Here is an 18,640-nt window from a genome sequence, read left to right on the forward strand (position 1 = left end):
ATTAGGGGGGAAACCTGAATGCATACACAGATAAAAGATACAAAATAATGATGAAATTTGAAATTTTACATCTGGTCATTGTGATAAAGTTGTAACTTTCTGTAAAGTGAGTACATTTAAATGGCACAAAGTCTTATGGAATTAATACATTTCTATAGAAAACAAAAAAGGATAATCAAGAAATATTATTTAATTAAAAATGTACATACCGTTGTAACTAATGAAATTCTGTCCAAGTCTGAAAATCCAGGAGGAATATACTGCTTCAGCACCCTATGGAGTCTATTAATACGGCTTTCAAACATGTCATTGCTCACCACAAGTCCTTGAACAAGAAAAATTATTCCTATTTTTAGGATATACAGAGATACAGAGGTGAAATATGCTCATGTTGACAAATCAGATCTCAGAAATAATATAAAACATGAAACAAGTGATTAATTTGATAAAAACAAAGTTTCAGGCTCTTAAAAGTCTTGAGAAAAAAACAACATTGAATGTAATGAAATGCCATTTTCTGGGTGAATTCAGGAGGCTCCCCAGAGCTATCCAGGCTGATAAGGATATTCCTAACTTTTGCATCATTCGATGTGGGTAGAGTTCTAGGCCTACCGGGGACAACGAGCCAGAACCTGGCCCCCCCTCACAGAGGCACGAGGAGCAGTGGCCTATAGAATGTAATTTGGAGCATTCTATATCTGCCATCAACTGGGACAGGCACCCAGAAAAGTATGCACCCCAAAACAAACCCTTATTCTGGTTAAAAACAACAAATATAGACAAACGAGAGGACAGAACTCCCCAAATGAAAATGAGTAAACAAGCACGACGTCACACGAGCCGAGCCTCACGTCTGCGCAGCTCCCCCCTCCCCTGGAGGGAGGAGCTGCGCACTTTCGCCCCATCTATACCAAAAGGGGCATCAATGGGGCGAACCGCGAAAGGGGCCGATGCCTCTCAGGAGAACCCGACCTGCGCACAGAGCGAACACCATGCCAACCAGGCACAGCTGGGACTGAAGGGGGCAAAGGCTCCGAAACTGGCACCTGTGGCTAACCCAAACGAGTGGAACCACGAGCCCTGGCACGACCCTTCCAGGAAGGACCCACCTGGGACCCCTGGAGAACCAACAAGTCAGACATCGGGCAGCAACTGGAAGAAGCCTGTTCTATTAAAACAAGACTTGTGTTTTATGTTGCTAGCCAATTCTTTCTAGTCTACCAAGGGGTTCTGTTGTAATGCAACCTGTTGTAATAAGGTTACACTGTAGTTATAAATCATAACAAACCTGGCAGTAAGCTTTGCAGAGCAATTAGTGTTTTTCCTCCCGGTGCAGCACACAGGTCAAGCACGCGGTCGCCAGGTTGTAGGTCAAGAGCCAGTACTGGTAGCAGGGATGCTCCATCTAGAGCATAGTAGTCCATCACCTTCATCTGATGATCCATCTTTGGCTGGAAAGATAAACAAGAGAATGGCAGTGCTCATTTGTTTTGGGATTAGTGAAGTAAATTACAACTGCTGTTCAATGCAGTCATCTTAGGAAAATGAAACTAAATGGTAATTAATTATATGGCATGCAGCTGCTAAACTGAATCTGTTTTAAGACAGCTGCCCAATAATGCTCAAACATTTAAAAAAAAAGATCCATTTCTAGGGTGCGGTGTGCAGGATAAACATATCAATTGTGACACTAGTTCTCCACACACGTCAGTTCTTAGCTTGGAGACTGTACTTGTGTTCGGTCTTGAGCCTATTGTTGAATTTTGTAACCAGCTCATCAAGACTGTAACTTGCTTAGCTAAATGGATTTTTGGGATAAAAAAAAATTAATAAAATAAATCACCTTGACCTACTAGCCCCGAACCCCCTACAGGAGGAAGAGCCACCCAATGCCACCAAAGGCCAGAAGAGACGACCTGAAAATCCCACGAATAGTGGGACCAAGCATGGACAAACAGAGCCAGCCTCCCTCCCCTCATTGCCCCGTCAATGGGGCAACCCACGAAAGGGCCAATGCAGCCTTCGAGAAACCGACTTCCACACAGAGCGACCACCACGCCGACTAGACGAAGAAGGCCCAGGAGAAAACAACGGCTTGGAAACGGATACCAAAGGCCCACCTCGACCCAACAAAACCTGAGCCATGGCACGACCACTCCTAGAGGTCCGGGAACAACCCCCCCCCCCACCCACCAGAGCACCAACAACTCTGAAATGTGGCGGCAACTGGTGGAAGCTGCTGACAAAAACTGCGCAACACAGTCCTCCGGAAATAACAGAAGACAGAATGGAGACGAAGATTACAAAGCCAGGGCCTAGGCTCAATCCAAAGAGAAGGCCAGGACGGCTTGCCGACACACCAGGCAATAGATGAAAAACATAGAAACAACCTCCCAGAGCATCGGCGCAAACAGCTTCAGCAGGACAAACGCCGCCGCAGCAGACCAAACCAGAACCCCAGCTGAAGGCCTTTCACTCAATGCCCTCCCATCCTCCAAAAGCCAGTCCGAGGACAGCTCCAGAAGACTGAAGAAGCGCAAGACCGAAACCAAATGACCTTGAGTTCGATGGTCATCAGCCGCCAAAGCAGCTGAATGAGTGGGAACCTGAGATGCAACTGCACCAGACCCACATCACAAAAAAGCGCAGGGGGCAAAGAGGCATTCATAGAGGAACTCCTGGGGGACCCATAGAGCCCCCCCAAGAATACCTGCAACACCAAAGTAACCACCCACCATTGAAGTGTGCGGGTACGACATAAGCCACGCCAAGGGTTGGCATGGCCCAACCCTTGGGCCAACCTCCGCTGCTCGTGTATTGCCACCTACCGCCCATGCATTTTCACGTCACTCCTCACAAACAGAACACTTTGATAAGCTGGTCAATTCCATCAAAGTAAATAATATGCTGTGATTTTTATATGTCCCAAAGAAACAGCGTTGAATGTAATGAAACGTCATTTTCTGGATGAGACCTGGAGACTCCCCGGAGCTTACTAGGCTGATATGCTAATGTCAGACTTTGGCATCAGTCATGTGTATAGAGTTCTGTGGGCCTACCGGGAACCATGAGCCAGAACCTGGCCACCTCAGAGAGGCATGGGGAGCAATAGCCTATAGAAACCCTCGTGTGGTTGGAAGCATTCTATGTCTGCCATCAAGCGGGTCAGGCACCCAGAAAGGTAAGCATCCCAAAACAAACCTATTCTGGTGAAAATATTGCTACCAAAAGCCGAACAAGTGGATAGACGTCCCCTAAAATAAACAGCAAATGATCATGACGTTACACGTCACCGTGCCGCAGTCTGCGCAGCTCCCCCCTCCCTGGGAGGGGAAAGGGGGAGCTCCAGACCCTTCATGTCGGCTATCCACCCCCCAGTTCTTAGGCTAGATGTCAAAACACGCGAAAAACCACCGACCGGTGGGAGGGAGGGATGCTGGGGAGCCTCCAGGTTTCACCCAGAAAATGGCGTTTCATTACATTCAACGTTGGTTTTCTGGGAAAAGCCCCTTCGGCTCCCCAAAACTAACTACCCACAGATGAAGGATAGGGATTTACTCGGGAGGCGGTAACTGCTCACCCCTCAACTTGAAGTCGAGACAACTGGCTGCAACCGCCGACCCAAAGCGACACAGGTCCGACGTCCCAGGGACGTTCACTAGGTAACGAGCAGCCAGGACCCTGTTCGACCTCCAAAAACCCTGTGCCCGAATGTCAGCCCAAGACACGTTGCCAAAGAAGGCAGCAAGAGCAGCGAACTTATGAACGTCATGGGCACGGGGATAAACCGCAGGCTGACTAGCCTTAACACTTTCGTGGGCAAACGTCAATCGCTCGACCTGTCCAAGTGGTTTTGGGCGTTCCGCGGGAGCGCGCGGAACGCCCAAATACTGAAAACAACACTTAATACTTAATGAAAAGTGTATACTCTTTTCAACTTTGTCACCTTAATTCTCATCCTAGATTTTTCAATTTTGTATCAATGTGTTCGCAATAGAATGCTCTACATGTCTAAAAACATATACACTCTAGAGGCCCAGCTAACCACCTGCAGCAAATGGAGAAAGTGAGAGAAAACCCCAAGCCCCAAGGGCAGTACTTACTGGGCACCTGGGGAAGGAAACCCTAGGCGCATGCAGCCCGAGTACTGGAGAACCACTCCTGGCTCACGCACCACCTTGAAGACAGTCACCACACACTAGATACAGTGCTGAAACAACCACCGGAGCCAGAGCACACAACCTCAGCCTGTGGCTTCCAACCACACGGGGGTTTCTATAGGTCATTGCTCCCCCATGCCTTTCTGAGGGGGCCAGGTTCTGGCTCGTGGTCCCTGGGAGGCCCATAGAACTCCACACACATGACTGATGCCAAAGTCTGACATTAATATATCAGCCTAGTAAGCTCCGGGAAGTCGAAGGGGCTCCCCCCAGAAATATTGATTTTGTGAAGATTTTTTGATGGTCTGGGAACACATCCCCCACTTATAGCATTGAGCTTTTGGAAAATCTGGTTCAGCATTCTATGGAAATGCTTTAGGATCACATTTTCAGAACATAATCCATCTGTAGTTGGGGGACTGCCCATATCTATCACACTCTTTATTCCCCAACTCGCCAGTAAAATCACTAACTCAACCACTCCACCTATGTCTTCAAAGCTAAAAAATTATTTTGGATGAGTACAGCTTTTTTATTGTTTTTTCTTATAGCAAACAGATACAACATCTACCTGTTGACGGTTTCAGGGATCAGTGTCCCCACGGCCCGGTCTCTAATCGGGCCTCCTAGTTGCCGACTCATATGTCTGGCTCGCTGTTTGCAGCCTGACATACGAGTCACAGCCTGGTTGATCAGGTATCCTTTGAACGTGCTTGTCGAGTTCTCTTTTGAACACGGTGAGAGGTCGGCTAATTATGCACCTTATGTGTACCATAACTGAAAGGTTCATGTATACAATAGTGCTCAGCCCATACCCCATCTGACACCAGGTGTTTGAGTGAGTGTTTTTTTAGTGTGTGGCACATTACATATTCAATATTTTTAACAAAACATACTTTTGGAAAATTAGATATGTCTCCTTTACTAAAGGCATAAATCTTCAGTGCTGATGGAAAGTTTATTGGCTCTTCTTCCTTTTCTGTTTTCAAACCAATCTCCTGGTCTCCGTGGCTGGCATCAACGAAGACATCTGTCTCTTCTACCCAGTTTTCCAGTCCCTAAAATAGATAAAAATAATTAGTACTTGCTGAATGCAGAATGAGGAAGCAAAAAACCAGCGTTGAATGTAATGAAATGCTATTTTCTGGGTGAGTCCCGGAGACTTCTCGGAGCTATCCAGGCTGAATGGACATGTAAAACTTTCTGGCATCAGTCAATGCATGGAGTTCTTGCCTACCGGGGACCATGGGCCAGAACCTGGCCCCCTCTAGAGAGGCACGAGGAGCAATGGCTTGAAAAGTGTGTGAACTAGCCGGAGATTTGTTGAATCAGGGTGTGTTGAATCGGGGTGTGTTGAATCAAGGTTGTACTGTACTTTTAAAGAACACAACAAAGTTGCTGTCACAACTGTAAGAAAAATGACTGATTAGTAACAAGACCCTTCCAAACAAGAGATGCCATGCCAGTGATGATATTTTTTAAGCCATTAGCACTCTCTAGTAGAATATTGTTGCACAATAACAGCCCCATTCAAAGCTGGAGAAATTACTGGCTTTGCATGCAGGCCACTTTGCATACTGGAGAGCATGCAAAGATCTTTTTACTGTTATAATTCACTCAATAAAACATCCAAATTACTGGGACAACCTAAAAATTCTAAACATGTATTCCCTAGAGAACAGGCAGGAGATATATATAATAATTAACACTTGGAAACTATTAGAAAGAATGGTTCCAAATCTGCAAACAGAAATAACACCACCACACGAGACCAGAAGGCATGGCAGGATTTGCAAAATAGCCCCACTGAGAAGCAGAGGTGCAATTGGCGTGCTGAAAGAGAACTTGTTGAACATCAAAGGCCCAAGACTTTTCAACACTTTCCCCCTTACACATACAGTGCATAACTGGCCGATCTCTGGCAGTGTTCAAAAGAGAGCTCGACAAGCGCCTTCAAACGATACTTGAACAACCAGGCTGTGACTCATTTATCAGGCTGCGAGCAGCTGCATCGAGGAGCCTGGTTGGTCACAACAGCAACCCGGAGGCCTGGTCAGAGATCTGGCTGCAGAGACACTGATCCTCAAAATCATTAACAGGTAGTAACATAATTTCTTAAAACCAATCATAATAATCATAATTTAAAATAATCACATTGCATGATATAGTGATATGTGATATGAATCTTACCTTTAGTTTGGTTGCTGGCACATAATCCATCATGACATTGACTCCCCGGGATTCAACTTCAGAAGGGAGAATAATTCGACTGGTGTGGTCTAATTCCATTGTTCCAGGATTATAGTCTTTTGCCAAAGCCCTAGCCCGATACTCTTCTGGGTAGCGTTTAATAGATTCAGCTTTTGCTTGTGCAGCCAACTCATCATCATCTAGCTGAAGTAAACAATTTGTCATAACAAACTCTGTCATATTAATTTGAGTTTTTTCAGATGAGTATAGAAAGCATGACACTGAAAATGAGCCTTCCATTATTGGGAGGGAAAGATTAATTCTTTACACACACACACACAAGTGTAATAGTGAAAGTATTGGAAAAACTAATCAAAACTAAATGGGTAGAACACCTGGAGAGAAATGATATAATATCAGACAGACAGTATGGTTTTCGATCTGGAAGATCCTGTGTATCGAATTTACTCAGTTTCTATGATCGAGCCACAGAGATATTACAGGAAAGAGATGGTTGGGTTGACTGCATCTATCTGGACCTAAAAAAGGCTTTCGACAGAGTTCCACATAAGAGGTTGTTCTGGAAACTGGAAAATATTGGAGGGGTGACAGGTAAGCTTCTTGTTGATGGATGATAAATTTTCTGACTGATAGAAAAATGAGGGCAGTAATCAGAGGCAATGTATCGGAATGGAGAAATGTCACAAGTGGAGTACCACAGGGTTCAGTTCTTGCACCAGTGATGTTTATTGTCTACATAAATGATCTACCAGTTGGTATACAGAATTATATGAACATGTTTGCTGATGATGCTAAGATAATAGGAAGGATAAGAAATTTAGATGACTGTCATGCCCTTCAAGAAGACCTGGACAAAATAAGTATATGGAGCACCACTTGGCAAATGGAATTTAATGTTAATAAATGTCATGTTATGGAATGTGGAATAGGAGAACATAGACCCCACACAACCTATATATTATGTGAGAAATCTTTAAAGAATTCTGATAAAGAAAGAGATCTAGGAGTGGTTCTAGATAGAAAACTATCACCTGAGGACCACATAAAGAATATTGTGCAAGGAGCCTATGCAATGCTTTCTAACTTCAGAATTGCATTTAAATACATGGATGGCGATATACTAAAGAAATTGTTCATGACTTTTGTTAGGCCAAAGCTAGAATATGCAGCTGTTGTGTGGTGCCCATATCTTAAGAAGCACATCAACAAACTGGAAAAGGTGCAAAGACATGCTACTAAGTGGCTCCCAGAACTGAAGGGCAAGAGCTACGAAGAGAGGTTAGAAGCATTAAATATGCCAAAACTAGAAGACAGAAGAAAAAGAGGTGATATGATCACTACGTACAAAATAGTAACAGGAATTGATAAAATCGACAGGGAAGACTTCCTGAGACCTGGAACTTCAAGAACAAGAGGTCATAGATTTAAACTAGCTAAACACAGATGCCGAAGAAATATAAGAAAATTCACCTTCGCAAATAGAGTGGTAGACGGTTGGAACAAGTTAAGTGAGAAGGTGGTGGAGGCCAAGACCGTCAGTAGTTTCAAAGCGTTATATGACAAAGAGTGCTGGGAAGACGGGACACCACGAGCGTAGCTTTCATCCTGTAACTACACTTAGGTAATTACACACACACACACAAAAAAAAAAGTGTTGAATGTAATGAAACGCCATTTTCTGGGTGAGTCCCGGAGGCTCCCCGGAGCTATCCATGACTGATATGGATACCCTAGCTATTTTGCATCAGTCGATGTGGGTGGAGTTCTAGGCCTACTGGGGACCACGAGCCAAAACCCGGCCCACCCTCACAGAGGCATGAGGAGCAATGGCCCACAGAAATGCACATGTGATATGGAGCATTCTATATCTGCCATTGATCGGGACAGGCACCCAGAAATGTAAGCGCCACAAAACATTTTCTGGGTGAGCCCCGGAGGCTCCCCGGAGCTTATCGGGCTAATGTATGTTATATTAGACCAGGACATTAGCTATTGAGTTCAGACCTACCAGGGACCAGCGCCAGAACCTGGCTCCTTCAGAGAGGTTTCAGGGAGCAATGGCCCTGGAAAACCTCCCTGTGGTTGAGGGTTTTCCTTATCTGCCATCGACCGGGGTTAGGCACCCAGAAAGGTAGGCATAACAAAACAAACCCCACATGGTAAGAAACTAAAACAAAAAACCGAACAGAGGTAGAAACTCCCTACAATCCCAAGGAAACAAGCAACTAGTAATTATCACAATTTACTGCTGTACCAGTCATCCGCACAGCCCTCCCCTCCCCGAGAAGGGACGGGGAGGCCTCGGACCTCACCGCACTGGCTGCCTTCAGTTCGAAAACTAGGCTTCAACTAACGCGAAAAAAAAAAAAAAAAATATGCCAACCGGATGGGAGGGAGGGTTGCCAGGGAACCTCTGGGGTTCACCCAGAAAATGGCGTTTCATTACATTCAACGCTGGTTTTCTGTGGGGAGCCCCTATGGCTCCCTGGAGCTACATACCCAAAGAGAAGGAAAATAGGGACTTACCCGGGAAACAGCAGTCACAAACTCCTCAATGCGAAGTTGAGACAACTGGCTGCAACCTGCGACCCAAAGCAACACAAGAATGCCGAGGAGCAGGCACGTTCACCAAATAATGGGCAGTCAGGACCCTGTTCGACTTCTAAAATCCATGCGCCCCAATATGAGCCCAAGGCATGTTACCAAACACGGCAGCCAAAGCTGCAAAGTTCCAAACGTCAAGAGCGCGAGGATAGACCGCAGGCTGGCTAGACTTAATAACCCTGTGGACAACCTGGGAGACCCGAGCCCTGGAACAGGGAAGAAAGGAAACCCGATCAACCCAGAGCGCATCCCCAGCCACCCCAGCTGAGGTGCACAGGTAACAGCGAAGAGCTGCAACCGGACACAACACACGATGCACCCCCGGCCAAACCAACCAAGCATCAATGACCCATGGAACCATCCGGAAAGCAGCCGTCTCGTTCTTCGCCAGAAAAGACGGAGAAGGCTGCAAATGGACAAACCTACCCCCAGGACTAAAAGAGCAAAAACCCCTGTGCCGGAGGAGAACATGAAGCTCCCCTACCCGACCTCCAGAGGCCATTGCCAACAAAAACAAAGCCTTGGAAAAACAATCTTGAACCAAAGGGGCCACCACAAACCAAGGAGAGGAAAGATAGGAGAGCACCCTGTCCAAGGACCAGGACGGCTCAGGCAGCGCATGAGCAGGCCGGAGGTAAAACATAGCACGAGAAATCTTACAGAACAGGGCGGATGTGACGTCCACCCCGAACGCTAGCTGGAGCGGCTCCGCCAGCGCCGCATGATACCAAAATAATCTCAAGATAACCCCAATTCTGAAGCTAGGCATTGAAACAATGCAAAAACCGCCGACTGGAGGGAGGGAGGATGCCAAGGAGCCTCCGGGGCCCACCCAGAAAATGGCGTTTCATTACATTCAACGCTGGTTTTCTGTGGGAAGCCCCTGGAGCTACCTAACCAAAGATAATGAAAAGAGGGACTTACCCGGGAGGCAGCCACCGCTCACTCCTCAACTCGATGTCAAGACAACTGGCTGCAACCTGCGACCCCAAGCAACACACTAACGCCCAGGACCATTAATGTTGACCAAATAACAGGCAACCAGGACCTTGTTCGACCTCCAAAATCCCCGTGCCCGAAAATCAGCCCAAGACATGTTGCCGAAAACGGCAGCCAAAGCAGCAAACTTCCAACCTTCATGGGCACGATGATTGACCACAGGCTGGATAGACTTAATAACCTGCGGACAACCTGGGAGACCGTACCTGGGAATAGAGAACAAGGGAAACCATATCAACCCAAAGCGCATCCCTAGCCACAGAAACTAAGGCGCACAGGTAACGGCGAAGAGCCACAATGTTTCAATGCCAATTGTTTCAATTCCATTGTTTCACAACTGGACACAACATATAATGCACTCAATTGTTTCAATTCCATTGTTTCACAACTGGACACAACATATAATGCACTCCCGGCCTGACCAACCAAGCATCATTGACCCAAAAACCATTCTGGAAAGCAGCCGTCTCATTCTTTGCCAGAAAAGAAGGCTGCAAACGAACAAACCGCTGACTAGAACTGAACGAGCTGAAACCCCTGTGCTCTGGCGCAGGGGTTTCAACCTGACCCCCAGAGGCCAATGCCAACAGAAAGAGAGCCTTGGAAAAACAATCTTGAACCGAAGGGGCCACCACAAACCAAGGAGAAGATAGATAGGGGAGTACCTTGTCTCTGACATGGATGGCTCAGGCAGCGCATGAGCAGACCGAAGGTAAAACAAAGCACGAGAAAGCTTACTGAACGAGGCAGAAGTGACATCTACCTTGAATGCAAGCTAGAGTGGCTCTGCTAGAACTGCACAATATGAGGCAACAGTATTAGCCATTAAATGACGGTCCTGAAAAAGTCAAGAAAGAAAGGACAAGACAACGATTATAAATAGAAAACAACCTCGATGAAAGAAAGTGGCGGAAAGAATGCCAGGAAACGTCATACTCTTGCTGAGATGAAGCTCTCAGGTGGGAGACCTTCAACAAAGCCACCTGATCACCATACAAGTGGTGATAAACCCGCATCAAAAAGACCAGATGCAAAGAGCAGAGGAGAAGACCGAACCAGTCATGTCCCGGAGTGGTCCGACCTGCTGGAAAAAGCGGAGCCACGGAAAATGCCCCGGGTTTGGACACCGAGCAAGCAGCGCCTGAAATCAAGGCTGGGTCGGCCACCAGGATGACTCTCCTGTGGTAAGACTCCAACTGAGCAAGAACACGAAGCAACAGCTGAACTGGGGCGAAGAGGTATAGGTAATTCAACCTCGACCAGCCCTGCCAAAAGGCATCCACCGCCAATACACTGTGGTCAGGGAAGGGCGCCATATATTGGTGAGACACCGCGACCACGCTGATGCAAAGAGGTGAACCGAGACAGGCCATCTCGGTTCACATTTGGACACTCCCGGATATGAGCCATGTGGAAAGCCAAACCCAGAGAAACTAGCAGACGAGCCACTCAAAGCGACTAGTCCTAAAGAGGCAAGAACCGAAGGGAACCCCCGTGGTTCAGGCAATGAACCACCGGAGAACAGTCCAAATGGAGCCGGATAGTGGTGCCCTGAACGAAGAAGGCACCACTATCCGAACCCTTCAAAGCGACAGCCAAACCGCTGCAAACTCTCACACCGTGATGAAAACCCAATGGAAGGACGGACCCCACCGCCCCTGGCTGGCCTGGTGAGCACTGGTCACAAAGCCCCAGCCGAGAGACGACTTGTCCATGACCACATCGAGCGAGGGCTCTGGTAGGTGCAAAGGCACTGAACTCAGAAAAACCCGAAGAGGAAGCCAACGACGCAGCAATCGATGCAAGACCCACAGAGGCTAAATCCAGCGACCGCACAAGAGGGAAAAGTGTATCCCCGAAGGAAGCAGAACAGAGGCGAAGCCAAATGTGACCCAGCGGGTAAACCAGCAGCACGGCGAAGTTCAGACTCCCGCACAACTGCTCGAGCAACAGCTGAGTGACCCAGGACCCCACCCAGAAACAGCTGAAAGCAGGACCGTAGTCGCAGCAACACCTGCGGAGGGAGAGACATGGAAGCCACCCACCACATGGAAGCATACCCTCCACAGCCCAGACCAACCGGGCTGTGATGGGTATGTGGGCCTGTGGGCCACTCCAAGCAACAGCCTGGTGGACCAAACTCTCAAGTTTGGGGAGTAGAAGATCTCCCAGAACCCCATCAAGCAGGTATCAAGCAGGAAGCGATCCGAGTCCCAAACAAGACCCAGCCAGGTCCGAACCTAGAACGGAACCAGATGCGACTTCCTCCGGTTCACCAGGACAGGGAAAAGGCAGAAAAGAAGGTGTGGGGGGGGGGCCCAGAAGCTTAGGCAGGAGGAACTGTCTCGAATGCCTCTGTCTCTAACCTGAAAGGGGCAGCCCCCGAAGCTGCCCGAGTCTCATTGCCATCTAAACCCCGCTCTGACTCCGAAACCCTCCAATGTTTGGGAGCCGGAAGCAGGGAACAAGGGGAACAGAACGAACAACAGGGGAAGGATTAGGGAGCGTGGACTGATCCAAAGTCGAAGCGACTAACTCCCCCAAGTCCGGGTCCCTATAACCAAAACGGGGCAACCTCAGGGCATCTGGGTAAGCAATCAACCTAAACCTAGCATGCAACGCAGATGCTGCCTGTACCCTAATATCAATGTCATCAGAATGGGAAAATTGGAGAACAAGCGAGGAGCATGTCTCGCAAGACTCTGGGTCAAAGGTGTCGGTGATCCAACAGGCGGCATGACGGAGGCACAAGCGGTGACTGTCACCTTGAGACAAGGGCACACAGTAACCTTCAAACTTGCACGAGGCGAGCTGGAATTCGGAAGACACATCCATAGGTCTACCAAGCCCCAACAGGGTTTTCTAGGACCCGTAGGCTGACTGCTACAGGAAGCCCAGGCAAGATGTTACTAACCGGTTGAGACCCAAAGCTAACAAGGGGAGAACAAAACACTGTAACCCCTGCAACGTGTACAATCACGAGGGCCTAGCTGAGGTCCACCAACACAATAGAAATGGACATATAGCCCCACAAGACAGACCCCCCACCAGGCAAATAACAAAAAGAAAAGAAAACCCCCGCAAAAGTACAACGTCCCCAGAGGAAACAGGAACCGGCCGCTGCATAGATAAGCTGTCTGTGCCACCTCATGGGTGGCTTAATCTTCATACAATCAATCAATGTATAAAGCACCTTGAGAAAGGATGTAGGTTACATCCAAAAATGGAATTTTTAATTCTGTACACTTACATAAATATTGGGTCTTTCTTTGACATTCGTAAGCAATTATTCTACATATTCAAATAACCCATTTATTTTTAAAATGTACAGAATAAAAAAAGTTCTTAATTACCTCTATTAGAGAAGGTCTTATTAATTTTGATTCTTCAATCTCGGGGTGATCTTGAAAGGTGTCCTCGTCATGTTCCTGAGATATCTGCTGATCCCACTCTTTTTTATTAGCTCTCATTTGAGCAGCAATCATTGTGCACTTATGCCCGATATCCACAGCTCCAAGTTCCTAGACAATAGGAAGAAAGTTGCAAAATGTATATAATAAACATTTATAATATATTTCACATGACTATTATGCCACCAATATAGTCACATAACTATTATACAACTCCTACTCCCTAGCATTTTTTACTTATAGTGGAAATGTGATAACATTAAAAAGGTAACTTTATTTTTTTTAATACAAGAGTTCTTACATTCTTGTAAAGCCACTAACCCATAGCATTTCGGGCAGGTCCGTAATCCTAATTTTTTCCCCAGAATACAACCCGCCAAATCATTTAACACTTTTGCATTTTGGGCGCGCGCGCGCCAGACTACCCCATGGTGGCCCGAGTGTTTCCCGCGAGAGCGCAGCAACACTGAAATGTGTATACTTTTTTCAGTTTTATCACATACAGTATATGCATATAAGGTCCAAATGCCCGATGTGCCACCCGCACCAAACCCAGAAATCAGCCGAGCATTACCCGGGAGTGCGCAAGAGCAATAAAATTTGTATACTTTTTTAACTTTTGTCACCTCAATTCTCGTCCTACGTCTTTCATTTTGGTATCTATTTGTTCGCTATAGAATTCCCTACAGGGGTATATGCATATAAGGTCCAAAAGCCCGGCGTGCCCCACCTGCAGCAAAACCAAAAGTTGACTAAGCGCTACCCATGAGCAAGCCCCCCATTGGCACACCTGCAACACCTGCTCACAAATGTATTTACTCTTTTCAAGTTTCTCACCCCAGTTTGCAATAGAATGGGAAGACATTGGCGCACATTTTAAAACCAGTCCCATAAAGATCGGATAAAAACTTGAATTTTAACAAATATCAAAATTTTGGACGTCACCTACGTATCTAAGGAACATCTGCAGAGTTATTTGTGGACACCATCTCCGTCCCTATGGAACAAAAGTGTTAACAACCAGGTACCTATTCACTGCTGGATGAACAGAAGCTACAGTAAAGGATTGGTGCCCAGTCAATCCACCCCGACCAGGATACAAACCCAGGCCAAGGCGCTTGCGAAGTGCCGGGCGAGTGTTTCACCACTGTGCCATTGGAACTGCACAAGTTTACACTATGCATGCTAGTGGCTTTACAAAAATATAAGAACTCTTGTACCTAAATACAATAAAAAATTAAAATACATTAGGCTACATAGTACTCAAGGCTTCAACTACTACTTTATTGAATAACTTTGCAGAAATTTGGTAAAAAATTTGCCTACTGAGGATTAATGCATTACCTATAGCATTTGCAATGTATAGTACATGCAAGATATATATTGCATCAATGCTAGAGCAAATTTATTTTTAACCTGCACTATATCAACATTATTTAAAGGACTTAAAATTCTGATCTTACCTGAAACTTTTCTATTGTATTTTCATGGTTGGCAAAGTTGTTTACAGCCGCTACATATTTCTGTTTTGACAACAGAGCGAGCCTAATTGAGGGCCACCGCGGCCCATACACGGGAGGATAGGCCCTGTCAAAGTACTCCTGTGCTCGAGCAATGTTTGTAATTTGGGGAACCTTTTCCTGAAATAAATTAATATACAGTATGAATAATTATTCATTTAAAGTAAGAAGCATTGTGAGATAAGATGAAGAAAGATGACCTTAGGCCTTAGGGTCGGATTCTGAGAAATTTAGTGACCATTTTTAAGCAATTTGAGTAATAAAAATAACCACCATTGAATGTAATTAAATGCCTCTTTCTGGTAGAGCCCCGGTGGCTTTCTGACACTATCTCACTGAAATGGCTTCCTGCTACCAGGTCACATCAGTTGCAAGAGTTGTTTAGCCTACTGAAAACTGGAGTCAGAATGCGAGTCCCTCACAGAGGTGCAGAGGTGGCCTTTTTTGTCACCCCCTCACCAGGAAAGCATCCAAAAAGTCAGCGAAGCTTTGCAGTGAACTGCAGGGTTCATAGAAAACGAAGCATTGAAACAGCCAAACGACTCTACAAGCCATTCAGGCAAAATAAATTAATCATTCAAAACTAGTATTGTACCTACAGCTGCCACCAGGTGGCCCAGAACTGCAGCTCACATTTACCCTGCCACTCAGTCCAGAGCTGATGGACAATGAACCAACAAACCTTGTAGGGAGGGAGGGATGGAACCAAGGAGCCTCTGGAGCTCTATTAGAAAAAAGCATTCCACTACATTCAATGCTGATTTTATGGGGGACAAGCCTTTTAGTGACTCTCTAAAGCTAACCACAAAGAACAGGAAGACCAGACACTTACCAGTGAGGAGGAGATGGCAAGTACTACTCTGAAGACAAGACCAAGGGCTAGGAACCCTGCCCAACATCACACAAGACCATCAGGGACTAACAACATGGACCTGCTTGATGGGGTTCTGGGAGTTCTTCTTCTCCCCAAACCCGGCCCGAGGCCAGGCTCGCCTTGTGATTTGGTCTACTAGGCTGTTGCTTGGAGCGGCCCGCAGGGCCACATACCCACCACAGCCCGGCTGATCCAGAACTTCTCTTAGAAAACAGTCCAGTTTTCTCTTGAAGATGTTCACGGTTGTCCCGGCAATATTTCTTATAGCCGCTGGGAGGACGTTGAACAACCGCAGACCTCTGATGTTTATACAGTGCTCTCTGAGCCAGTGCTCTCCGGACCAATCAGTGGGCCACCAGAATTATGTCAAAACTCCAAAACCTGAGCCTGAAAATCCACCAACGTCATGGCGAAGAAAATGGCAGCCAACACCGTAAACATACGAACACTAAAGGCCTGAGGGTGGACAATCTACCTATGATGACACTGCAGACAAAGGAAAACCAGTTTTGGAAAAGGGACCAAGGAAAGTAGTCAACCAACAAAGCATCCACAGAGGCAAACAGGTGGAAAGCAATGTTGATCTACAGCATTAATGTGTTAAACAAGCTACGAGAATGATGGAAGGGAATGTTTCTTCAATGCTGAATTTGATAAACCTTGAAAATAGAAGAGATATTTGACATTCAGTACCTTCCCCCTTTGGACAAAAGTGACCATGTCCTTTTGGAAATAAAGTATGCAATGCATTATAATCTAGAAGATAATAAGGAAAGTTAAGCAGTTGAAAACCTGATTTCTGGAGAGGACACATTAGGGAGCTTAGAAAGTTCTTAATGGATTTTATAGGAAAGACTTACTATTGAGCAAGGAAGTAAATTAGATATATGCCAAGTTTTGTGAAATACACGATAAAGGTACAAAAACATTTATACCAAAACAGAGATGCAGAACTAGAAAACGGGTTTGGTTGAACAGAAATTGCAAGTGGGCCAGAAACCAAAAGACATGAAAATGAATCAATAGAGGAAGAGGCCAAACCCTCAAATATGCCAGCAATACAAAGATGTGTGAAACAACTACAAGGCAGAAAGAAATTTTGAGGGAGGTAGCGGACAAATGTAAAACAGAACAAGGCCTATTCTATATAAATTCATTAAAATTCAATTAGTTGAAAATGGGAAACAGATTAAAGAAGAATGAAAAGAAAATGTGTGAAACATTAAACAAATAATTCCAAAGTGTGTTTGTGCAAAATTCACTTTTCAGAGAACCAGACACATTAAGATTTCCAGAGAACAACATAGAGCACACAAAGGTGTCTAGAGACGAAGTGGAAAAAATGTTCAAGGAGCTAGTAGGAACAAAGCAGTTGACCAAGATGGTAATTCTATCTTGGCCAGGTCCAAACAAACTTGCCAGGACACAAACGCGCACGCGTGCGTGCGTGTAATTACCTAAGTGTAGTTACAGGATGAGTTACACTCGTGGTGTCCCGTCCTCCCAGCACTCTTTGTCATATAATGCTTTGAAACTACTGATGGTTTTCGCCTCCACCACCTTCTCTCGTAACTTGTTCCAACCATCTACCACTCTGTTTACAAAAGTGAATTTTCTTATTTCTCTTCGGCGTCTTTGTTTAGTTAGTTTAACTCTATGACCTCTTGTTCTTGAAGTTCCGGGTCTCAGGAAATCTTCCCTATCAATTTTATCAATTCCGGTTACTATTTTGTACGTAGTGATCATCTCTCTTTTTCTTCTATTTTCTAGTTTTGTCATATTTAATGTCTCTAACCTCTCCTCATAGCTCTTGCCTTTCAGTTCTGAGAGCCACTTAGTAGCTTGTTTTTGCACCTTTTCCAGTTTGTTTTTGTGCTTCTTAAGATATGGGCACCACACAACTGCTGCATATTCCAGCTTTGGTCTATCAAAAGTCATGAACAATTTCTTTGGTATTTTGCCATCCATGTATTTAAAAGCAATTCTGAAGTTAGAAAGCATGGCATAGGCTCCTTGCACAACGTTCTTTATGGGGTCCTCAGGTGATAGCTTTCTATCTAGAATCACCCCTCGATCTCTTTCTTTATCAGAAGTCTTTAAAGATTTTCCACATAATTTATAGGTTGTGTTAGGTCTATGTTCTTCTAATCCACATTCCATAACATGGCATTTATTTACATTAAATTCCATTTGCTAAGTGGTGCTCCATATACTTATTTTGTCCAGGTCTTCTTGAAGGGTAATACAATCATCTAAGTTACTTACCCCTTCCTATTATCTTAGCATCATCAGCAAACATATTCATATAATTCCGTATTCCATCTGGTAGATCGTTTGTGTAGACAATGAACATTACCAGTCGGCCGGCCGGTTGGCCGAGCGGACAGCACGCTGGGCTTGTGATCCTGTGGTCCTGGGTTCGATCCCAGGCGCCGGCGAGAAACAATGGGCAGAGTTTCTTTCACCCTATGCCCCTGTTACCTAGCAGTAAAACAGGTACCTGGGTGTTAGTCATCTATCACGGGCTGCTTCCTGGGGGTGGAGGCCTGGTCGAGGACCGGGCCGTGGGGACACTAAAAAAAAAAAGCCCCGAAATCATCTCAAGATACCGGTGCAAGAACTGAATCCTGTGATACTCCGCTTGTGACATTTCTCTAGTCCGATACACTTTCTCTTATTACTGCCCTAATTTTTCTATCAATCAGAAATATTTTCATACAAGTTAGCAGCTTACCTGTCACCCCTCCAACATTTTCCAAAACAACCTCTTATGTGGAACTCTGTCGAAAGCCTTTTTTAGGTCCAGATAGATGCAGCCAACCCAACCATCCCTTTCCTGTAAAATCTGTGGCTCGATCATAA

At 45.7% G+C, this 18,640-nt stretch overlaps 1 protein-coding gene across 3 annotated transcripts in view; it reads right to left on the reverse strand.

Moving 5' to 3' along the window:
- The window catches only part of l(2)10685 (5-methylcytosine rRNA methyltransferase l(2)10685), a 53,362-nt gene that overhangs the window by 4,741 nt on the left and 29,981 nt on the right, over positions 1-18,640 (reverse strand). For 2 of the 3 annotated variants that reach the window (XM_069319104.1, XM_045770142.2), the window contains 6 exons: positions 14,848-15,024; positions 13,328-13,495; positions 6,351-6,554; positions 5,057-5,218; positions 1,289-1,451; positions 210-325 (listed from right to left, as the gene is read on the reverse strand). In XM_069319104.1, the coding sequence (XP_069175205.1) occupies positions 210-325; positions 1,289-1,451; positions 5,057-5,218; positions 6,351-6,554; positions 13,328-13,495; positions 14,848-15,024 (990 nt within the window). The remainder of the gene's footprint in view (positions 1-209; positions 326-1,288; positions 1,452-5,056; positions 5,219-6,350; positions 6,555-13,327; positions 13,496-14,847; positions 15,025-18,640) is intronic. The other variant, XM_045770143.2, reaches the window with a different exon arrangement.

Source organism: Procambarus clarkii, chromosome 92 (genome assembly GCF_040958095.1).
Source record: "Procambarus clarkii isolate CNS0578487 chromosome 92, FALCON_Pclarkii_2.0, whole genome shotgun sequence".
Lineage (NCBI taxonomy): Eukaryota > Metazoa > Arthropoda > Malacostraca > Decapoda > Cambaridae > Procambarus > Procambarus clarkii.